Raw genomic sequence first — 25,861 nt, forward strand, 5'->3', positions numbered from 1 at the left:
AGGACTGAATGGCATGTCTGAGATGTTGAGTAAGGATTAACGTGGCCATGTTGCGTCATGTGCTCTCTGTACTGTCTTCTGATTGATCATTAATCTCACAGTGTTCAACAAAGCTCCATCGCTGCAGTTTTATGGCGGTTTAACATTAACAAAACCCTTCAGCACCAGTTGATGGCTCAATATTCAACCAAGCATCCCATGCATACAGTCATTACATACGAGGAAGAGTTAATATGTGCATTAATTATAGTACGCTCTCACACTGCCCATGACAGATTCAATATAATTATAGTGTAAGCCTTGAATCTGCAGAGATGTAATAAGAGGTCAAAGACAAGTGGGTAGAAATGAGTGTGGCGCTCCGATACTTGAGTCTGTTACAAGAGCTGGATTCAAGGTGGCTGAAAGACAGTACAGTAAGTGTGTAATGTACACAGCTCGCTGTTTTGGGAACCGGAGGCTAAGATGACTGGGTCATATTGATCCTAAATTAGCCTCTGAATTTGGAACTCAAGGCTCTTCCATCTGCTACAGGTTGTGTATGTGAAGCACTCGAGTTTGCACTTCAAATCTCGTCGCCAACTTTAGAAAGTCATGCTAGTCTTTCACAGTGCGCATGCGTGGTGGTCAGATTATGGGAAAAAGAAAAAGTTTATGTGACCTTGCGCTCTTTGTCTCCATACTCCAGGCCGAGCGTATCCATGGCACGGACGATGGCAGCCAGAGATTGGATGGTGTTGCTGTAAACGACAGGCTTATACTGCTTTACGTCATCTCCAGAGAAGCCGTCCTCATGGATGATCCTGGAGAGAGACACACGGGAGTTAGTAAGTTTTTATTTTAGGAGAGGGTTTTCTTTTTTTTTTTTTTTTTTAAAGGCTAGGGAAAGAGGGACATAAAAGAAAGACAGCTGATTGGTGCAAAAAGACAAAAAAAACAGAAACACAGGGACATAGGCTAGGGTTTATTACCAGTGGGCTTAGCTGACATTTAGACACACAGTGCGTCCTGCTGTTTCAAATGCCATGATGTCTTTCACTGCAGTGAACACACAGACAGAGAGGCAGCCCGGCTGACAGAGCCACGGTTAGCCGGGCAGGACAGACAATCAGACAAAGTCAAACACAGCGAGCGATGAAGGGGAGATGGGCAGCAGAGAACAGCACATGGGACACCAGGAAACTTCCATCGTGATGTAAAGAGACAGCAGCAGGTTGGGTGAGCGCTGCGAGGCAATTAGGACGGACGGCGTCCCCACACATGAACAGATGAGGAGGAAACAGGCTCCTTCACTGCAGCCATCGAACTCAGATGCATTTATTCAGTCAGATCCATCTCTATTGAACCAACACTGGCGTGGTCTTCATATGGGCCCGCAGGAATGACCCCCCTCTTTCACCATGTAGCACTACAGGCTTTTTATTCTCTTACTGACATACTGTAGAAATCAGCAGGTGGGTTAACCAGCTGCCAATCAATTATATGTAAAGCAACCAATCACTAAGCATTTTTAAACAGCATGGCTAATGTACAATGTGCTAGTTACTAAGAGTTACTTGATACATTCTGCCTTTTCACATTTTGCCACATAAGAAACCACAAACGTGTTTTAGTTTTAATCTGTATTTTATTTGACAGACTGACAGAAGAGGGTTGCATAAGGGCAAAGTAAAATGATGTGAATAAAATTCTAAAAAGCAGGATGTGCTTGCTTTGTGGTAGACCAGCGATGCAGCGGCTCAGAGAAAATCTCTCCAGAGGGTCGACAATGTGGCTGAAAAGAGCGCTGGCTGCCCTCTCCTCACACTTTAAGAACTTCACAGTTTCTGCTGTCTCCAAAAAGCCCAGGACATCACAGAGGACACTCCTCACCTGGCTCACTCTCAGTTTGAACTGTTACCGTTAGGCAGACACTACAGATCAGTTAAAGCAAGGAAGAGCAGATGGAGCAACAGTTTCTGTCCAACAGCAGCAGCAGCTAATGTCAGTTAAACCAAATGTAAGGGGAATTGCAATAATGGGAACTGTGCAATCAGTGTGAATGTCATTAAGCCTTTTTATTTGATATTTTTAAATGAAATGTTTCTATTTTTCTATATAACTATTTCTCTATGCAGCGACTACATTTGCTGCAAGTGCTGGTGATGAATCTTAGCCCATCCGGCTCCCCATGAGTTCCTGTTTCTCTACGATCTCCAAGAAAGGGTCATTCCAAGAATTGCACAGTGTGTTCTTACCATGTAAAACTGTAATTTGTCCTCTGGTGCGGTCTCTGCTAAACTTAAATACACAGTAGAGGTCACCTTGTGTTGGCTAGTTATATTTTTGGATGAAAATGACACTCTGGAAATCCTTCAGTCTGGTTTTAAATCCCGCTGTAGTACAGAATCAGCATCATTAGAGTCATTAATGACATCTGTTTGGCATGCGATTCTGGTGACTGCATTGTTTTGGTTCTGCTTAATCTAACTTCAGCTTTTAACACTGTGGACCGCAACATTTTATTTATCACATTTGAATAATTTTGTTGGCATTCAGAACACAGCACTGATCTCGCTGATCGGACTTTATGGGTCAACATTATGGACTCGTGAGGTCCCACATTGTACAGTTTAAGGCCCACTGCTTTTTTTCTCCTGCATTTTTTGCCTCCAGGCGCTTAAATCAGAAGGACTTTTCAATCAAAGCGCTACTGGATTGCTTGCAGGATTAAACCTTGGCTGACTCCAAACTTCTTTAATGGTAATGAAAAGAAAACAGAGGTGACCGCGTTTGGACCAATTGGTCCCTGTAAGTCCACCACTGTTGATTTGGGACCCCTGACAGCATATTATAAACCAACTGTAACTAACTTAACCCAGCAGGTTGCATCAAGTCTCTCCAAGCAGCATTCACTCCTCCTGAAAGAGCGTAGAGCCACAGTGGACAGTCGTCTGCATTGTTGATGGCTTTGCAGCAATCCTTCATACTGAGCATGCATGAAGCGACAGTGGAGAGGAAATGGTTTTAAGTTAGAATTTTAAATAGAACAGACAAATCAGAACAGTTGTAACGTTCTCCTTGTATCCTTTAAGGCGGTTGACAAAAGTGAAATCCTTTGAGACCAGGATCGATGTTTTTATTCTGTCCTGCACATTAGAGAGGCTCCTTCAGTGCCTAAAGCTTGTCTTAAAACCCATTGATATTCTTTGACTTACTTTACCTGGTTTGTTTTAAATCAATTTTATTGTGTTTAATCTTTTATCGTTCTCATGTCATATTTATAAATTGTGTTTCTCCTTTTGATGTATGTTTATAGTTTGAAGTTATGCGAAGCACTTTTGTTTCAGCTGTGGCTGTTTTTAACCGCTGTATAAATAAAGATGGTATGGTAAGTATTTTACAGGCTCCAAAGGGACCAAGCAGTATTAGACTCTATTCATTTTCATATGAACTGTTACCAGCCTCCTGGTCCCTCCTGGGGAAAAAAACCCACCCCTGCAGTATGATGCTGCCACCACCATTTTTCACAGCTAAAATGATGTGTTCAAGGTGATGTACAATCACCCCTAAACACAATGCTCTACATGTCTTTCAAAAAAATTCAGACCAGAGCATCTTTTCAGACACATTTAACACCTCATTTGGGTCGTATCGCTGGTGGTAAATTGCTAATTGGACTGTTCATGGATTTTTTTTTAGCAATGGCTTTCTTTTTGCCACTCTACCAATAAGGCCAATAAAGCCCATGACTGGTAATTTTCCTGACAACAATATCTCCCACCTGAGATGTGGATCCATGCAGCTCCTCCATTGTTGCCATGCCTTAATGCCAAACTCTCTCCATGTTTAGATCCTGGATTGAACAACGCTCTATGATATGTTCAAAGCTTGGGATATTGTTTTAGATCCTAATCCAGCATTCAGCTTCTCCACAACTTTTCATCTGACCCTTCTGCTGGCAGGGAGGCACCGAACCAATTTTCTTTTCCCAATCCGATACGATACCGATACCTGGGCTGAGCTTATCGGCCGATACTCGATACTGATCCGGTACTACTGTTGAATGAATGAATCGTATGCATTGCCATGTGACTGAAGGCATCACCCTTGACATAGACACAAATAATTAAAAATTAAATGACTGAATTGTAATGCTGGATCTGCGTCATTCATCTGATATCCGATCCAGCTTTTTTGGCAATATTGGAGCCGAGATCTGATCCAGGTATCGGATTGGTGCACCACTGTCTGTTGGGTTCATAGGTTTTCTTGATGCTGTTTGTTCTCTAATGTTCTCTAAGAAACTTCTGAGGCCAGAAACAGAACTACTGCTGTTTATGATTAGATCTCTTATGGATGGACTCCATTTAGTGGTAAGAGCATTGGATGCACTGCCATTTATCTAGGAGTGAATGGTGTTAAACACACTTGCACACACTTCCGTCCACTTTGCAGTTATGCACAAAAAGTATCTACTGAGGTTTTTAAACTCCAGGTCCAACTTAACTGATTAATCTGTGAAAAGATTTTCCATATCTAAAAATGTCTTCAGCTTTCTCGATTACAGCAGATGGTATTTGAGAAGCATGAAGGTTCTGGGGTGTAACCTTCAATGTTGGTGGTTGAGCTTCAACTTACAGTTGAAAATATATACAACATCTAAGTGTAATCATATAAACGAAACAACAAACTTCCCTATATTTCCCACAATTTCTGTGAGGAGAAAGGTTGGCTTTCTCAACCTAAATCTTACTCATCATCTTCTCTTTATACTTTGATCCTTACAGGATCAAAGTATAAAGAGAAAGAACAATTTTCAAATAAAATATATGCTTTATCTGTAATTGACCATAAGGCTAAAGATGAAAGACGAATACAAATGTTTATTACCCATTTTTGCAACATTATTAAGATTTACTTTAGTTTCCCTATCAGGCTATGATTACCTCAGCAGATGCATCATTCAGCATTCAGCATGCTCAACATTAATCTGGAACCATGTTGTGTGTCATGCTGGGGACAGCATTGTCTCAGTGCTGTCCTCTGGCAGCATATTGTTTCAGATCAATCAGGCAGCCTGCCTGTCAGAACATCTCTCTCTTCCACTAAAATCATAGTAGAGCTTCAGTCTACTGGGTCTATTCCTCTGCAGTATGGTAATTCAGTTCAATTGAATTTTATTTATATAGCGCTAATTCACAGCACATGTCATCTCAAGGCTCTTTCCAAAGTCAAATTAAATTAAATCCTCCAGACAGGTTGGTCAAAAAGTTTCCTCTCTAAGGAAATCCAGCAGGTTGCATCAAGTCTCTCCAAGCAGCATTCACTCCTCCTGAAAGAGCGTAGAGCCACAGTGGACAGTCGTCTGCATTGTTGATGGCTTTGCAGCAATTTCTCATACTGAGCATGCATGAAGCGACAGTGGAGAGGAAAACTCCCCTTTAACAGGGAGGAAAACCTCCAGCAGAACCAGAACCAGGCTCAGTGTGAACGGGCATCGTAACATAGGTCATGAAAAAGATGCTAAAAAAATAAAGAATATGCAACTATACTACAGTGGATAATATGTAAGATAGTCATTAGGTAATTTGAATCTTCAATGATGACAAAAAATACAAAGAGCTCAACATGAGGCTTTTGTTGAGCTCAATACCTTTTATGGCCATTTTGCATCATTTTGCAATGCCAACTTTGCTGAACTTTTAGAATCCAGTTAAATCTAAAAGTACACAACTGGACATTTACTGCACTGCCAACATTGAACAACATCCTTCTGCACACTTTTAAAAAAAAGTGTTACATTCTGAGCACTGCTGCACGTATATGTTGTAATGTTATCTTGTTTCAACTGTAGTCTCATTACACTGTTGTAAACCGTATGCAACGAAGTGCAATAAAGTGTCTGAGAAAAAAAGTCTTAGAACAAAGGACTCATGCTCAACTCTCAACGGTTAAGTATGGTGGTGGTAGAATGATAATTTGTGCTCATTTTGCAGACAGCATCTGGTCAACGATTCATTGTGGATTCATCTGTATAACAGCTGAGGCTCGACCCAAATGGTTTCAGCAATGAGACAATGACCCAAAAGACAGCAGCAAGTCTACAGAATGACTCAAAATGGAAATAATGAATGTGCTGCAGTGGTCCGGTCAATCCCCACACTTGGTGGGACCTTAGTGGCAACAGGAGACTAAAGTATTGAACTGCAGTGACCTGAAGTAAAACAGTGAATCACGTCATCCTGATTAGGCCAGAGAGCAAGATGCAGCAAATAAGGAACGTCACAACAGGTTAAAAAAAAGTAGCTGAACAATGATTTAATATTAATATTAATGAAGGTGCTACTGACTCGCTTAATGTCAGCAAGCGTGCGTGAGTGTGTCAAGCTGGCCTGCTGACGTGAGCTTTCATGTACAAGGACCTTTTTCTCATTACCCACTCTAGGCGCCCTTCTGTCAGCAGAGACCGGTGTGTGTGTGTGTGCCCTGTGTGTGCGTGTGTGTGTCCCTGTGTGTGCGTGTGTGTGTAGCTTTTGGCACAATCTGCACAGTGACCTGAAACGTAGTTTAGTTTCACACTGAGCCAGACAGATGGACGGAGAGACAGACATATGGCTAATTTACTCTCTACATCATTCCATGATATCATCACACGGTAGCCGTTTCAGAGGCTGAATAGCAGGTGTTTGGTTTAATGAAAACTGGCACCCTGTGATCGATAATCACATTTAGCAACGGGTCTCCGTGTTCTTGATCTGTTAGAAGTCTACGTTTGGTCTCCTTTAAATGCCAAACTCTTGGAATTTCCAATATTCAGATTGGCAGTCCACTGTTTTAGAAAATATCATGCAGTATTTTACTTGTTCGTGCAAAGTGGAATAGAACCTTCAGTTGTGCATCTATGGCCATGAACGCGCATTACTAATGTGAACTCTTCAGCTACCGCAGCTCCTGAATTTACCAAGCAATTGTATTAATCTAAGGCTGCAATGACTAGTCGACGTAATCAACAGCGTCGACTATGAAAAACTGTTGACACAAAAAGCCCGGTCGAAGCATCGTTTAAAAATATATAAGCATTGGTGTTTCTCTCAATATTTCACTCTCTGTGGTTGAGTTTAAAATCAGACGCAGTTCATTAAGGTGGCTGGAGAGGGCAGTGTAGCGTTAGTTCCCTGGTGAGCTAACAGCACCCCCTATCAAGACTGCGGCTCCAAGCAGTAATGGCTGAAAGCAGAGGGCACAGATAAAATTTATAATTTAAATTTAATTTTATACAAAATAAACTTTTAGAATTATTTTAGGCGATAGCGTGGCTGTAAAGCTGAAATATCTGCTTGCTTTATCACAATATGGCTGAGAGCTGAGCGGGCGATCGAGCTCCTTAGCCAGAGAAAGTTAGGTCTAGTCACAAAGGTGTCCAAAGTGTGGCCCGGGGGCCATTTATGGCCCCTGTGCTGATTTTGTGCGGCCCTCCAATTGAATTTCAAGATAGTTTTGGCCGACCAGCACTGGTGGCTTTTTGCAAATGGAAACTTTTTATTTCTAGGGTAACTTTATTACAGAAAGATAAACTCTTACAACTGAATTTTCGGTACAACATAAAACATTTGTCTTATAATAATAATAATAATAATAATAATAATAATAATAATAATACTGATTGTCGTTGCAACGTACATTTCAATTAAATTTGTTCTCTGCATTCAACCCGTCCCCTAGGGGAGCAGTGGGCTGCCACTGAGCGGCGCTCGGGGAGCAATCTGGGGTTAAGGGTTCTTGATTAGGGACCCACTTTTTACATTTGCCTTCATTTCATAGTTAATAGGGTGCCTTTTACTCAAATGCAAACTTTGGTGCATTAAAATCTGATTGGAATTAATTTCATAAAATAGGCAAAATACGGTTCAATATACTTAAAATGATCATATTCTGTTGGGCAGGGTTAATATTTTTGGTTATGTACTTAATTTTTATTCATTTCTTTAGCCCTCGAGTGCTTTCGATGTAACAATTTTGGCCCAATAACTGAGAAGTTCGGACACCGCTGGCCTAGTCCACACGTAGCTGGATATCTGGGAAAATTATTATATTTTTATACGGTTAGGCCTTTCATCCACACGTAAACATCTCTAATAACGAATGATTCTGAAAACTGAGACTGGGGTTGTGAGATTTCTAAAAACTCAGTTTTGGAGCCTGTGTGCGTACATGACAAGACGGAGTATTGTCATGTACGCAAATGTGTTGCATTATCTGCAATGAATAATGCGTCACATGTGCAGCTATCATTACAGAATTGGCCATACAGTGGAGTAAAATGAATCGTGTCAAAGAGCTGCTGGTTTCTACGTGTGTCTGTGATTGACTGTTTGTGTCTTATCAATGTTAAACTGGACCTCAGCACCACGCAGCATTTCCTGCCTTCACCTCGGTATCGACACTTCAAAGTAAAAGCGTACACGGAAGTTATAAATATTACAGCAAGTTAAAAAAAAGTTTAAAAAGTTTTGCCTTTTTAAAGAGAACAAGCCTGACAGCGAACCTATTGATAAGCTCTGCTATTTTACACTATAGTTTAACCTCTTTGTAAACATTAAGCAATGTTAAAAGCATGAAGGTCAAAAGATTTTGTTGGTCAACATCTGTTGGACCCACTGTTTTCTTAAGTGATGGTCAGGATCATAGCATTTTTAGCGGGTCTGATGCTTATGGGGTAAATTCATAGCCTATGAACTTTTTGCTCAAGGTAAACATAACTTTTATTCTGAAACTTTTAATGTAGAACCACTTCTTTCTCAATTACACACACTGTGAACTGTCTTAATCAAATAAAGGAACTCCCCAGCTCTCCTGATCTCAGTAAGGAGGGCCAACATCCCCCGCCTACTGCTTCTCCTTCCTGAGATGAACCCGGCTAAAAGCAGCTGCTTCCATGGGTCCAGTTGACTCCTGCCTTCTGAGAAGTCAATCCAGCTCCTGGTCCTTAAAAAAAAGTCTACCTGCAGCAGGACACCCACCTCTTAGAAATATTTTACACGTACAGTATATTATTAATTTTATAAAAACAATTGACTTTTTATTTGAAATGAAGGAAACGTTAAACCCGAGGAACACATGATTAAATGAACCTGTCGGACCTTGACTGACTGGACAGTACAGGACCGAAAAGCTTGATAGGAAGCAATCTGGGCAGGTTTTGGACAAGCATGTGTTGCGCTTGATTAGACTGGTGCAGGTAGTAAAGATTACGCCTCTCAGGGGTTCAGATGAAGCGGACCGTACGGCACTTTAAACTCCTCACTAGCAGGTAGTTGCCCCGCCGTTAGGGCGTGCACGTACATGAACGGATCGGAGCGGTCACTGGGGATGTGTTATCTGGGGGTAATGCTTTTGAAGTTTTCCAGTAATCCTTAAAGTATCCACATTTCTGAGCGTTTTAAGTGAGTGGCAGGAATCTGGTCATAACGCAGTGCCAACACTGTATAAAGGTGCCAGTAATACGCCAAGTTATTTCAGTTTAGCAAAAACATTTGAAGAATAAAGCCAACAAACAAACAAAAACCCTTAATAGATCCTGCCTCTGTTTCTGGACCATCTGCAATACTGTCATACCCACAGGCCATTTTGTTTCTTCCTTCTACCATTTCATACCCATGTAATTAAATATCATTGTAGTTTTCCTTGTTGTGTTTGTATTAATTATAGAGATAGCAAAAAAGTACTATGTTAAATTTAATTGTACATTAATATCTGGGAAAACACCCTGGTTCCACCTGCTGTGGTTCTAACTGCTGTCCAGACCAGTTTGCTCTTACAAAGCAGGACTGAATGTGACTCCTAATCAAACCAAAATGACTGTGAGCCACATAACTTCATCGGCTCTCCGTAGACCATGAGGAGTATAGAAAATTACTGTCCCTAAAAACGGAGGCAAGCTGATCGTGTCTGTCAGGATCTAGGAAACATTAACGAACCCAAAGCTACATGCACGCACAAAGCGCCTGAAGAACAAAGCATCGAGCTCCCTGCTCTCCGTCTCTCATTATCCTCCACACTCATATTTTTATCTTTACACCTACTCATGTGAACACACACACAAACACAGAGCTCACACACCACCCTGTGCAATTAGGTCTTTATCTCAGCCCCTGCTAGCGAGGCGCTGTTTGTCCTGACAAAACCACACACACACACAGAGTGGCACAAAACCCCGTGATTGGTTCCTTTATCTCTAAGCTGTGCTTTCGCTCGCTCTGCGCTGTATGTCGACAGAGCTCTTGGTGATGACAAAGTGCACGTTGACCGATGGCTGTCAACGCAGCGAGGACCGAGCTGCTAGCATAACAACCAGCTGTGTGTTGTTTGCTGAGGCGAACGTTACCACAGGTGCAAAGAGTGAAACACAGAGCCGACGTAAAATTTGAGAGGTGATAACAAGGATTTAAAAAGAGCAGGAAATAAGATCGAGATAATCAGAAAGAAGAGATTTATTTATATCTGGGGGCCCTACTACCTCTACACTCCACACACCAACAGGAGCAGAAGCATCAGCTGCTGTATTTGGGTATTTTCTCCTGTCTTCACACCTTGAGGTCAAGCAGCAACATCCTGCACACGCACACACACTCACACACACACACACACACACACACACACACACACACACAGACTTGTGTGCCCTTAGCTCTGAATCGTTCAGCTCCAAAAATATCTAACTAAGTGACTTTGTGAGTCGTGCATCAGCCGGTCTCCAAGAATGGCCATTCCTTGTAAGTTTAGAAAACGCCAAGCAGACGGTGATTCTCTGAACGTGTCTATTGATCTGTAACTTAAATCTGCATCTGCAGGATGTGAATTGTGCACTAGTCTGACTTCTGACAGGAAGTGATGACATCATAGCTGTTCAAGCCGTTTTACACCCGTTTCCCGCCCATTTCAACTTCAAGGTTTCACATTTCCCCTTGAAGAGTCTTAATAGAGCTATCCATGGGTGTCTGACTGTGTTAAATACGTAAGCCGGTCAGTAACTTAGGGTTGCATTTGATTGTGAAGTGGGAGGAAAATTAAGCATGGTTTAAAATAATGTCTGAAAAGTATGATGATTTAATGAGTCAATACCTTGTTGAATCAAATTTCGCTGCCTCCGTTTTCTTGGTGAAAAAAAGGCCTCCCCACAGCATGATGTGGGGATATTCCTGGTGATGTGAAAAGTTCAGTTGTACTATCATCTGCGCAGAGGAACTGTCTTCCACATGTTTTCTGGGTCCCCTGCCAGGCTTGTGTCAGACCGTGAGAAAGAGTTCTCCTCTAACAGTTGTCCTGTTGACAGATTCTCCAACCAGAGCAGTGGATCTCTGCACTTCCTCCTGAGTTACTATAGATTTCTCTGACTGATCCCCTTTTCACCCCTCCTGTCAGTCCAGGTGGACGTCCATGTCTCGGTTGGACTGCAGATGTTCCATCTTCTCTCCAGGTCCAGATGATGGATTGAGCAGAGAGCTGGGAGATGTTCAAAGCTTGAGATGATGTTTTAGAACGTAACTCTGCATCAAACTGGACCAGAACTTTCTTCCTGACCCATCTGCTGGCTTCCTTGGTCTTCATGGTGTGGGTTGTTAATGTTTTCCAAGAAAACCTCTTAGGTCCTCAGAAAAGTCAACATATCGTTGTATGTCCAAAGGTTGCAATAGATTTATTTATATTGCGGTAAAGGTTGCTGCTGACATATTCATGCCATACTTTTTACATTTTTATTTTTAAAGCTGTTTTTAAAAGCTTGCATTTACTTTCTCCCACTTCACAATTACACACTACTTTGTGTTAATCTATAATTTCAATTAAAAATATAGAATTTTGTGTTATGACGTCCCGACATGTGAAGTTATATGGGGATCAAGAGAGTGGAATTCAGTGTTCTGGTGCGTAAAAGCCATGACAAGTATGTTAATTTTGTCATGACGCCAGTATTGGTTTATTTCTCACATTTAGTGATAGGCCATGAGTGTCTTCAACAATCTCAGAAAAGAAGTTAACTCTCATTTATGCAAAGTTGACACGTTCTTAGACATAAATTATGATCACTTAGTGAACATTCAGAGCACAGATGGTCTATTAAAGCTCAGATTATCAATAAGGAGCTCCCCTGCCTTCAGATCAATTTTATGTCAAAGAGACAAAGTTTTGGATTTTCAACGGGTTGGAAGTTGCTCTATTCAGTGCTCTAGAGTTTAAGGTTATTATCTCTCTTCACACTGTGATGACCCCTGTCTCTGCCTCCAAACAACCTGTTTTACAGGTAAAGTGGGAGCAGCTCAGACCCCGCTGTACGTTCTAAAATGGTATGAAATTACAGTGGAGGCTGGTGTCCATGCCTGATGAGTGGTAGGGCCGCACAACATATCGCAAATTTATCGTTATTGCAATATCACAGATCACGATGTGGATATCGCACGGAACCACCTGGAGTGCAAAACGTGTTTATTATTAATTATTCAAGCACCCTGCATTCAGGCTCTCAGTGCCATTTGTTTTTTAAAAGAACATAAGATGGTTGAGAAGGTGAAGAGGTGGTAAAGTTGATAAGAAACTACAGGAAAGTTGTTTCACTGCCAAAACATTACGTGTCGGACAGAAGCAACCTTTTGAGAAAAAGACATTAAAACTTAACTGTTTTCTGTATTCATTGCAAGCTTATCGTTATAACAACATTTCCCAATATTATCCCATATCACAACCTTTACTAGTAGGCGGGGAACGAATAACCGGTCCATCAGAAGTCAACACAGAAATTTACAGGACAGACAACCATGCAGACATACTGCCTTGCTAAATTGCTAAGGGCAATTTAGAGAGACCAAAGAACTATCACTAATCTTGTTTCCATTCCAACAAATTGTGCAAATTGTAATCATGAAATTCATTTTTTTTTATGGAAGCACTGCGACTTCAAAAGTACTGCTTTTTGTCAATAAAAGGTTTTTGCACTAGAATAACGTGGTTTTTCAGCCATATGGAAATTGGTATATTTTGCAAAACTGCAATGAAAACAGTTTTTTTTTTTCTTTTACATCACACAAGAGGTGATGTAAAAGAAATAGACTGGTGAAATAGACAAAGAAGACGACAAGTAGCAGCAGGATGATGGCGCGGCACGTTTGGATTCACAAGGAGACGGCATATTTTTTTACATATTTAGGTTCAAAATGAAAAACTCTGAAACAGAAATACCTGGAGGAGAAGACAAAGCTCGGCGAAAGTGCCACGGGTGGAAAAGATAAAACGTGTTTGTCAAATACTTCTTCCTCATGGATGAGATACTCGCGTAAATAAACTATTAACATATGATTTTATTTGCATTTCTTATTTAATGGAAACACCGCAATTGCCAAAATGTGTTTTATCGAAATTAGCAGAATAACAGCATTGTTTTGCGCACATTTTATTCTGTGACAGGGAGCGTGAGCACCTGCAGAGAACCCATGCATGAATGTCAAACATGCTCTTTCCATGCAGAAAGGTTCCAGAAAGACTCAAACGAGCTTTCTTGCCATTGACAATGGTGCCACTATGCTACACAAGGCTTTGGTTTGGTCTTTTTGGCTTTACATCATACAACACTTGGACTTCCACTCATTGTTTTGGTCCAAGTATTTTGCAGTTAAACTTAAACTAACCTTTAACTCAAGACCACAAACATCTTGATAATTCATCAAGGTGACTGGTTGGTTCTGGAAAAAAGTACCTGATATAGAAATAATAAATTACCAATAAATGACCTTAGATGGCAGGGCAGGACGTGCATGCATATGTCAGCCTGCACAGCTATTTTTGTAGATTTAAATGGGGGGCTTCAAAGGTCGGAAAGACCTGGTGTGGTGTAAAAATATTTAATCAGTGAGATTTTCTTTGATGAAGTACTTAATCACTAAAATATTTGATGGCTGCAGCTCAAGATTTAACAGTAGGATGAAGAGTCAGAACAGCTGAGCAAGAGGACACTTCAGTTGGAGACTGTATGAACCAACTGCAAATTTCTTTTACACTTTTAATTTGTTACCAAAAACTAAAACATAATTGAATAAATACTTCATTAATTTGTCTCAATGCAGAGAGTGATGTTTCTTCAAAAGTCAAATAAAAATCGGGATGAAGTTATACTGCAGTATCTGAGTCGTCTATTAATTATTACAGTGAAATATTTAATGTTAAGCAGTCTACATCTATATATCTATCCATCTATATATATATATATATATATATATATATATATATATATATATATATATATATATATATATATATATATATATATATATATATATATATATATAGTTTTTTATTTATTTTTTTTAATCAAGGCCAAAATAATTCAAAGTTAAACCCTTTAAACTTCAGGTCTACAATGATTAACACATCCCTTTCTGGCTGAATTTCTGACTGGTTATTTATTCATTTATTCATTTTGTGGCCCTCCAGTACCTTTGACTTAACCATTTCAGTTCATGTGCAGAAATGTTTGGACACCCCTGCCCAACAGTCTTTTATTCTTTGTTTTTTCAAAAAATGTCTGTAAAACTGTATGAATTTGATGAATAACTCAGTACATTGATGTAGAACCTCTTTGACATGCTTTATTCTATATCTGGCCACTGCATGCTGTCTGCAGCGAGCCTAACATTCCCCTCACCACAGAATGGACAGAGGTCTCCCATATCTTCTGTATCTGCGCAGGGAGGAGCCCTCTCTGCTCCAGCTTTGGTTATCTCCCGATGAAGAGCTTCTCTGCCAGGGGACACAAACTGCCTCACACTGGTTCAGCAGTGCTGTTAGAGGCTGTGCATGCTTGCATGTAAAGCCAGGGAGACAGCAGAGCAGAATAATTACAGCTCAGGATTACATCTGGGAAGACCTCATTAAATCTGTCTGCCATCATCTCTGTTTCTCTGTCACCTGGTATCTCTATCTGCCTCTCTCTTCTGCCAACTTGCCTTTCATCCCTTCTTCGTGCATCCTCCTCTTCCTCTCTGTGATGATTTCAGCAGTGCTCTCTCCCTGTCAGTGTCTCTTCCTCGCAGACTTGTTGTCTTTCAACCTTTCCAACTCCTCGGTCCTAATTATTTCCGCTTTTTTAACTCCTCTTCTCCTGCCCTACTTCATTTTCAATCTTTGAGCAAGTAAGGGTGGGGGACACGAGGATCTCAGTTCATGAGGGATTAAAAATGTTGAAACGCTTCTGAAGCTCAGAGACATGACATCTTCTGTAAGGCACATTCTATGCATTGGAGTTCTATACTCTTACTCAGACACATTTCATTTCCCTCATTTTTTTTCAACTTCAGAAACATTTAACTATGACTAAAAAGCCTTGATGATCAGAGTTGCAGTAGTACGGCATTAATATAGTTAGCTGAAACTAGAATTACTGTTAAAACTATACTTTGTAGTGGAGCTTATAAATGCATCGTCTCTGGGGCATTGCATCAGACGTGAGTAGAATGCAGAGGATGTAAGACCGCCACCAAAGATGACCCAGAGTTACATGCAGCTGTACTTTGGCCTTTACAACTGAGTAAAAAAGACTTTTTAAAGATATAGGGTCCTGACTATTTGCAGAGGGAAACTACAGGGCCAGGTTGGTTTGCATATTACATGTTTAACATCCAAGTCGTAGCCCTACCTACTTTATGCCAGCAGCAGCATCATTCTCTAATGAGAGGGAGATAAATAAGTCAATCTCAAATGTATTGACTAATTGTGTCATGTGACGTAAACAGAATTTTTCCCACATGAATGTGAGCCACCTGGCGCTGCTAATGACTGCTCCGCCTAGCTGGTACGTAGCAGCTAGGCGGAGCAGCAGACCTTTCTTCTGAAGCTTCCCCAGGGGTTCACTGTCGGCGTCGGGTGGAGAGACAGCAGCTGCACTCCCCTTAACTTTCACTGGCTTGGTGCCAAAGAAATCTGTCATTTTACGACATTTTATTGTCTTAAGGCTAAACTTTAAGGACACAGGGATGTTCTGACCATAATGGATGCTTTGAGGATAGTCAGGGACTTCATCCGGCATAAAGACAGATGTAGACACTTCTCCAGGAAAATTTAGAGCAAGTGTTTCTTTTTAAGCTATTTTTGTATTCCGTTAACAACCTATTGTGTTAGTCTCAATATAACAAAATGGCAAAAAATTCAGGCCGTGTGTGCGCTGGAATGTCACAATAAAAGAAAAACAAATATTCGGTAGCCGACTTTTAATTAGAACGTCTGTGGCAGCCACATTTATCAACCTCAGGGACCACCACCTATGACAAAGCCATACATTGTGGTGTCTAAAAATGGTTTAGCTTTTATCAGGTGACACAAATCAGTTGTGTGATCAGGGGAATGCTGGTGTTTTAGTTGTACACACCTGTTGGGTGGTGGCCAGTGTTGCCTGATGGGCCGGACCGATATCACATGGGCTCCGCTGGCCAATGCTTCAGAGTACAAATGACTGTGGTGAAACTGTTAATTCTGGTCCTAATTATAACTACCGCCGTCGTACACTTGGCAGAACTGGCATCCATTAATTCTGCAATCTAAGTTCATTCTTGCAGGTTTTTTTCAGGGTGTGGGAGCTGGTGCCATTCCCAGCAGTCACTGGGCGAGCGGCAGCGCTGGCCCTGAACAAACCACCGGGTCACCACAGTTACATACGGGAAAAACCGCCCTGCACCACACACACAAACACACACACACACACACACACACACACACACACACACACACACACACACACACACACACACACACACACACACACACACACACACACACACCCAAAAGGCAATTCAGAGTGTCCGTTACACGTAACATGCATGTGGACTGTGGGAGGAAGCAGCGGCACGCAGACATGCACGGGGAGAGAAATCAGACACGACAGAAATACCCCGGCTGGGATTGAAGCCCATGACCGTTATGCTGTGAGGTAACAGTGCTAACAACTGTTTAGTGTGGCAGTGTTACAGTTAAATTGAATAAACATTATTAGCAGTCAGTATGTGCTGACGACTGCATGTAACCTTATTTTGAGCCTGATGAGAGCTACCAGCCGAAAGGCGTCGGTCAGCTAACAAAGTTATTTCCTAGTACTTCAAACATTGCTGAAGTTCTCACCTCAACAGATCTGTAACCTCATTTTGCAAGGTTTTGTTCAGCTTTCAGAAGCCTTTAGAAAAAAAATCCCCTAAACCAAAACTACCCTAAACAACCAACATACCAGCAAATCGAACTTCATCTGCTTCTGCTTCTCTTCCAAGGAAGCTAAAAGATAAAACTGTGACTTAGAGGAGGCCCCGTCTTATTATGTGTTGACTCAACTTCACTATCAAAGCAGATCAGGGGAATTCGCTTTGCTGAAATCAAATCCTGACTTTATTCACACAGCGTGATCTGATAAAATCACTCAAACACAAAGAATGTGCAGAGATTCGGGCTATTTTTACAAGTATTATACAAGAAAAAATTGGAAGCAACAGCTTTCTAATGCAATGTAGACACAAAACAGTGGCTGAGTCTGCACACTGAGTGCAATGGAAGCAAAGGGTAGTGTGTCTGCAGAAAAAGAAAGTGATGTAGCAAATCCAGGTTAAGGCTATGTGCCAGCTGCACAGTGGAAAGGCTGGTTTTACCTCAAATATTCAATGTTAACATTTAACATCAAGTTCCTTCACATCTTAATACCTGTTTTTTTTTTTATCATATGCTCTTCACAAACCCTATTATTTCTGCAGTCCAGCGAACAATCAAGCGCCTCACAGTATCTGCTGGCAGAACACAAGAACGAAACTTGCTGTGTAAATATGCCAGCCATAAAAAAAAAAAAAAAACTGCACTAAAAGAAACCATTTTGGAGATTTTACTGCATGATTACCAAACAGTGAGGGTGGCAATAAAGGAACGCTTCTGCATTTCCAAATAGTCAAAACAGTTACAGGAAGTGGTTGCTCAAGGAAATGTTGATAAGATCAGCATTACAGCCGGCATCATGTGCTTTGTTGGAGGTGGTTTGGATCCTTCAAAGATCAGCAATATCCACATGGGCAATGATTTGAGTTACGAGACAGATGGAGGGAGGTGGAGCGAGTGAAACGGGGACACAGCTTTAATCAGATCACCTCAGATATAATGTCAAAATGGAATTATTCACATGTCCTGTCCTCTCATGATTCATTATTATTAATTACTTACAAGGAAATGAGGAGCACCCCGTTTTTAATAGAAACAGACGTTCCAATGAGCACAACAGAATCCTTAAAAAACTCTACTGTTTGGTAAAATCGGTGGAATTTATTCCCCATCGTTCATTCTGATTCTTTGTGAGGGTCTGATCAGGAAAGATGCCTTTCTGAACAAAGGCACACCCTGCTGTCTCTGACACTCTATGCACATTACAGCGTTTTTTGCCGAAGCCAGAGTAAAAGTTCACGTCAGAAAAGATCTTTATTTGCGTTAACAGACCCATGTTCATAAAAAGTCACAGAACTCGGCATTTAAGCTGATCTCTATACTCTCCATACTTAGCTACAGTTTACCTGAAGCTAAGTAGGGTTACTGGCAGTAGCAGGAGCACCTGACAGTCAGTCAGAATAATGAGTGTGGGTCACCAAACTAGGGTTGTCAAAAAAATTCATACCTCGATATAACCAATACTAAAAAAAAGTAAATATTTAAAAATACTCATTTGCTTCAAAATTAATATAAACTGACTCATTCTCATTCTAAACTGTCACACTTCTGTCATGCTGCATAAAACAGAGGCGCTCAGCCTCCCTACAGATGCTCATCTGCTGCTGGAAGTTTAAACTAGAAATCACATTGATCGATATCGATAATTATCAACAAAAGATATATTTTAAGTGCAGCCATGGCAGTCTTATGGTGTTGCTTAGCAACCTATTTTGAGATGCAGAACACACAAACACCGATTTCAAACTCAACCCTTCATTCAACCAACTTCTTATGAAAACTTGCAGTTTTCTTTTTAAAAAAGAAAGAAAAAAAGAACATGTGCTCTCTGAACTTTCTGAAGGGGTGGAGCTTGGTTCCTGGGTCTACGTTGTGATTGGTTGGGAGGATGTAATGACTGTAATATTAACCTACATTGCTAGAATGCAAAAGGAAGGAAAATTGTTATTCTACTGAACTTTTTATTCACCTTTTTTTCTATCATCGATATACGTCTATAGATCGATATATATTGTTATTGAATTGACCAGCCTTAGTTTAACTCTGCTGACATGTCGAGTACAGCTAGAAAAAACATGCAAACGAGAACAAAAAAGATAAACGATACCACATGCTGTGCTAATGCTAAAAGCTATCGCTACAAGCTAACGCTGCGACATTGATGTTTGAGAGCACGTAAAATTGTCTGTTGTTTAAATATCAGCTTCACGGACACGAATACCCCAGTGACGGGGTTCTGTCCTTTTGAGCTCCCCCACCAGGATGTGCTCCCTTCCACCCTGCTGTGCGCAACAAATCAACGCGATCAGCTGATGGCGCCGCCGACTAATAAATTATGAAGCAATAAAATAAACCAGTTTGCTCACCTCCATTGCTTCTCCATTGAGTTGTAAAGCTATTGGAGGCTAATGTGGCTAATAATCACACAGGTAATGGTGGGGCATCAGATCTATGTTTATTTTAGTTTAGAAGGATTTGTTTTGTTGTTTTTTCCTCAGTAGTAACCTTTTATTCTATCATTCTCAAATTAACAGGCAAATGGAAATGCGTAGTGGCGCACTAAACCTAAGCAATTATGATAAAATAAAATAATTATAAGCCTGAAACAAATGTACACACTTAACCATAAAGGATATTAACTACAGTTTTGTCAATCAACAAAGTTACACTTAAATTATATATTTTTCTAAAGGAGAGGTGAGCTGTCCCCTACTTTTAGAGTTTCCCCCAGTAGTTAAAGTTAAGTTTGTCATCTTATAATTAATCATATTTTTTGCTCTTAGCCACAAATTACACTCTGCCCTCAAAAATGTTGCCATGGTATGGAAAATGTTTTTTGAATATTTTTCTTAGTATTGGTAATGAGTTTGTAATTTCAGTACTATGATAACCTGAAACCAAACACGGAGGAGATAGACTGCTTAGAATGCAGTCGCAGCACATGGCAGAGTTTGTTACAGGTCTCATTGTTGGTTTGGCTGTGGTTGTCCATCATGCAGATCTCATACATGCGGGGGAAACAAATGACTCTGTGGCCCAGGACTGACTCTAATGAGTATGTGAATGCACCATGCAGCGTTAGAGAGCAATATACACAATGAAATGATCCAGTATGCATGATGAATCTCACTTGTTGCTTTGACTGACTGTTGGGTCCTGCAGCATCTGCCAGGTGACAACATTGCTCCGGTGTTAAACATCTTCCATATCTTTGCAAACCAAACTAATTACATGTATCACTTGTCTGGATGTGAAACGATTTGTTGTGCCTTGAAAAAGTACTCAGCAGAACACTTCAATTAATTTGATAAGGATTTTCAGAGATATGACAACATAAAGTAAGGCACAATTATAAATTAGAGAGGGAGAAAAAAATCATACATGATTTTCAAACCTTTTGTTGGGCCCAGCCATGAGAGGAACATAAACGACTGAACTAAACAGAATAAAATAGATTGGCAAAAACTCCCAGTATGCACAGTATTAACTGATTGTCATGACAGCTCCCTGGGAGGAGGATCAATAGCTACCATCCTGGTGATTTCAGAGCTACCATGCAGCAAGCACTGCACTGTGGGGACACGCACGTGAACGTCTTGATCTCGCCGGTGGAGTAGGAGAACTTATCTCTGAAGAAACATTCAGAATAAATTCAGGATAAAAACATTTAAATCTTGCTTATTTCATTCTGTTTTGTAGTGTTTAATGGCTTGAGTGCGAACAGGCCACTGAGCCTGATGCTAAATCAGTTTTGTAAAGTAGACGAGCCATAAAGAGCTGCTTTACTGCTGTAAGCTTATTCCGTTTTATCAGAAGTGTTTTCCCTCCATCTACTCTCACTGACCTGCATGAAATATGTCTGCATATCCTTTATAGGCGTGATAAATTGTGTCTCCATTATCTCAGCCACTAATCTTAAAGCTCTGCTAGTGCTAAGACACCATTAGCCTTGCTGTGTTTACCACACCACTCGTTCTGTTCACACCGCAATCGGCCATGTTTGTTTTTCTTTGTACACTTGTGGACTCCATTTGCTGATTTGGCACCTTCTGAGGGTACAGTAGATTTTATTTAGGGTTTATAGGGTAAAGGGCTAAATTCAAATGCACACCACACTTCTTCAACTTGTAAAAATTTTTTAAAACATTGCTTACTGAAATAGATGGGGTCCCTGAACAGGCTCAACATTAACCAAGGGTGTTCCGGACTGAAAAAGCTTGAAGATCACTGCACTGAGGCATGTAACCTTTTGTCGTTGAGTATAAATTTAACAGAGGAAGAGATTCAGATTTTCTGGATTTATATGTTCTGAAATGAAAGGTTAAAAGTCTGAGACTAACGAAAGAATCTGTCCAAAAATCCTTCACAGATTGAATCTCTTTTTAAAAATAATGGGAAAATGGAAATGAATAAGACTGGACATATTCCAACCCAAACACGACAAATCTCCCATAAAATAAACAAACAATGGGGCGGAGCTTGGTATAATGTTACAGTGGGCACCCCATATATGGAGGCTATTAGTCTTTGATGCAGCCGTTCAAGGTTCACACCCTGACCTTGGGACATTTGCTGCATGACATTGCTCTTATTTCTCTTCCCGCTTCCTGTCAAATTACTGTCAATAAAGGCCACAAAGTGTAAAAACAACAAACAATAAAAACACAATCCAGTCTCCATCATGCTATCTGAATATTTGCAATCTAAAGCTTAAATTTACTGGTATTTATGTCCTGACTAAGGTGTGATCCAAACCTCCCTTCCTCCAGCTACAAACCAAACCACAGTCACTGTCAGCTGACTTCAGATCAGCTGAATAGGGTCAGAGTAAAAAGATTCCTTTGTCTTTCAGCTCTCTGAACCAAAAATCAAATGTGCCAAATGGGTCTAACACAAAAATAAACACTCACACCAACGCATGAACAGAAGCACAGAGAAAAGAAGGAGCACACACACTCCATCAAAGACTGCAAAGGCACACACACACACACACACACACACACACACACACACACACACACCCTACCACATGCTGGTGTAACAAAGGAGCTTTGTTTTTTATAAGGAGCCCTGATTAGAGCGCAGACCACACACACACACACACACACACACACACACACACACACACACACACACACACACACACACACAGTCATAGCGCTGAGTGGATCTCACACAAACAGAAAGCAGACTACAATATGAAACACAGACCTACAGCGTTACAGAGGGACAGCAGACATAACAGTCATACAGTTCAGGACTTTGTAAGAAGGTTTCTCAGGAGTTTCTGTCCCCTGAGTCGTTATTATTTTCCATCTCAAACTCAATACAGTTAACTTCTGTGACAAAGTGTATTTTTCCAGCAAAGGGGACATAATTTGCTATTTTTTTTCCCCAACTGGATCAATGATTTTTGAAATAACAGGCTTTAGTATTGATGTACATGGCCCTGTGCTGAATTACTTAAAAATCCACTGGGCTGACCAGAACTACTTTGTTTCATTTGGTTATTATAAATCTGATTAGGCAGAAATCACATGTGGGGGTCCTAAGGGCTCCAGTCTGGGTGCATGTTTTTATTCAATAAAATCTCCACACCACCCTTCAGGTCTGATTATAGCATAACACAATCTCGCTTAGGATACTCATGTCCACGGTGCCTTACAATCAATTCAAACAAATCAAGTCAATCCGGAAGGAAACGTGTTTATAATATCAACAAGAGGATTATCCAGAGTTTTCTACAGCCTCGCGTGGAAAAAGAAAAGTAAATTTAGTCCCAGATACAGTATGACAAGAACTTAGGAGATCAGCAGCCATATCAACTCTTGAAGTCTTATAATGTTTGCCAGAATCAAGGATTTCTCGTCAAAACAGGACACAGGTGCATGTTTTTACGTTCAATAGGTTACGTTTTTGTTTTGGTGTCTTTAACCAAGTAGATGGAGCTCATTCAAAATTCTGCTGTCAGAGACCTAAACATCATCAGGCAAATTGACTATATCACAACTAGTGTTGCACTGATGCCATTTTTTGGCCCCGATACGATACCCGATACCTGGCTGTGCAGTATCGGCCGATACCGATACCATCTGTTTGAAATTGAATTGAGTTTTGGCTCTCAAATGCCAAAATAGTGCAACTTGCATGAACTTATATAACACCTATAATACTAGTTGGGACAGAGAAGGCTGCGTTCAAGTGACATACAAACATCAAAATGGTATCGGTGCCTATTTGTTGGTACTCACCGATACCACCATTTTAGTGCTGGATCGGGGCCCCGTCCAATGCTGGTATCGGTATCGGTGCAACACTAATCACAACAGTCCTGACATCACCAATAACTGCCCTACTTGGCCACACTGGCTTAGTATTTACATTTTTGAAGTCTCCTTCTTGGTAATGTACCTCTTACTAGCTATATTCACATGCACAAAATGTCATGATCGAATTGAAACGTATTTTGGATTCAAAACCAAAGTTGTTGTTTTTTCGGATTGTACCATTTCTATGGGCACACAGTAAAATAATTGGATCATGATGTGCTAAAATATGACATGTGCACTTAGAAAAAAACACAGAAGAAGAATAGCTTCAGTCTTAATAGTAAAAAATTGTAAACAAAGCAGTATTATACAAGTTCATTTGTCTTCCGAGCGCCCAGGCTGGACTTGAAAGAGGTTCTAATTACGTTTGAGTCGTTACTGAATCAATAACAATTTTAAGCTTTATTAATGTTTTGAATAGAAATGTTTACCAGGAGCCTCCACGGTTTGGATTCCCGATGTATTTCTGCCACTCCCCAACACAGAAATAAATCACATTTACGTCGGGCGTACATGTGCACTCAGGTCAGTTTACACATTATGAATAATTTGACGAGCGCTTACATGCAACTTGATCTGATTATCAATCGGCATTAATGACCCCTCTTATCCGGATTATACTTTCATTCAGATTGATCTTAATCCGATCTTCATATTCCCATTGGCTTGTTTACATGGCAAGTTTTTATTCCGATCGGCCCTTCCTTCCGATTACCTTTGTCCATGTAAACATAGGTAATGAGCATTGGGCCTAAAACGGAGGCTGACAATGCAGATCCATGTTTTAGATGTGTCACTATTCCAATAACTGATTTAAATAGTTGGAATAGCTCTTCAGCTTCTTCCTAAATTTTGAAGGAGACCCTAAACCACCCACCTACTCACTATTAGCTCTAAATCATTCCCAGCTTGCCGTGTTTTTCTCAGCAACAAGATGCAAATAGGATTCAGTGCAAAATGTTGGACATACAGGGCACATGTAGGCTGGAAATTTAAAATAACCATCTATCACCATGCTCCACTGTTATATTACAGCTATGCAAAGCAGCCAATCAGTTCAGTGCAATAGTGAGCACACCCACAGAAATCTCTAGCCAATGAAAGTCAAGCATTAGGTTGATGGACTGATTCCGATGAGCAGATTGAATTAGTGCCACACACAAACACTCCCTCTGTTTCCGGGTTTATCTCTGGAAAAGGAGGCTAATAATTATCGCAGAGAGCAGAGTTCAGCAGCAGAGTGCCCTTTGCTCCCGGTCCATAACAACCCTCCTCTCGGCGCTCTTTGGCACCATCTCCAGCTTGCTTAATAAGTGAGAACATGTTCTCTCACCCGCCGGCCTCTCTTTGCTCGGAACGTCTCTGGTTCCTCCTTTTTTTTTCCCCTCACAAGCCTCTTTCACACTTCCACCTCCCTTCACCAGCCTGTGAAAGAAATAATTCAATTTTCCTGTCCGCTCCTTTGAGCTGTTCTACTTTCTTCCTTTTTACGATTGCATCACTCCTCTGTCTTCATCCTTACATCAACCACTATGTCAAACTTGGAGGGAAAATATAATAAGGTAGAAATTTGGATGGGGATATTCTGACTTGGCCTTTTTTTTTTTATTCACCTCTGAGCGTTTAGTTTCTTTCATTAAATTCTCCCTTTCACTCTCCCCCTCCAGCTGTATCCGCCCCCTTTGCCACTCAGTATGAAACACCACCACCTTTTCTCCTCCATGTTCCCCCTTTCCCTCTTTTCATTCTCCTGGTCGGAGGCTTAAACCTAATTATCTCCTGCTGTAGGCAGAAAAGCCGCACACACACGGTGGGAACAGCCTGTGGGAAGCGACGCAGCCGCGAGGGACGGACAGCGTTTGTTCTCCCTTCGGCCAGTCGCCTCCAATCATGTCAGCGAGGCCCAAACACACACTGGGCAAGACACCCAGAGACACATAAAAAAAGGAAAAACAGAGGGTAAGGACTTAATTTGACATCTTTACTTAGATCATAATGCGGGATGGGGCAAAGGTTTGTGGTCTTCACTGCCGAGGAAGTCTAATCAAAATAATTAGATCAAAATATTTCAAGGCTGATTAATTTTAGTATTAACTGAGTTTATTAAGTGGCAAGAGCAGCTGCCTTTAATCAGTCCAGAAAAAGTCTTCTGAAATACTGTCATTCCCTGCTGGGAGCATCAGCTAAACTCTGATCAAACTGAACTATAACACAAACGAGCTTGCTCATGAGTTTGGTTACCCATTTCTGAGAACTTTGAACGAGACTCTGGGCTTTTTCTCTGACAACCTTGAACTGGGTTGTTACTGTATGACTCTCTGTCA

General features: G+C 40.8%; 1 protein-coding gene across 2 annotated transcripts in view; it reads right to left on the reverse strand.

The window, feature by feature from the left end:
* The window catches only part of gnao1a (guanine nucleotide binding protein (G protein), alpha activating activity polypeptide O, a), a 139,065-nt gene that overhangs the window by 99,218 nt on the left and 13,986 nt on the right, over positions 1 to 25,861 (reverse strand). For both annotated transcript variants that reach the window (XM_012862957.3, XM_012862956.3), the window contains exon 3: positions 662 to 803. In XM_012862957.3, the coding sequence (XP_012718411.1) occupies positions 662 to 803 (142 nt within the window). The remainder of the gene's footprint in view (positions 1 to 661; positions 804 to 25,861) is intronic.

Source organism: Fundulus heteroclitus, chromosome 2, assembly GCF_011125445.2.
Source record: "Fundulus heteroclitus isolate FHET01 chromosome 2, MU-UCD_Fhet_4.1, whole genome shotgun sequence".
NCBI lineage: Eukaryota > Metazoa > Chordata > Actinopteri > Cyprinodontiformes > Fundulidae > Fundulus > Fundulus heteroclitus.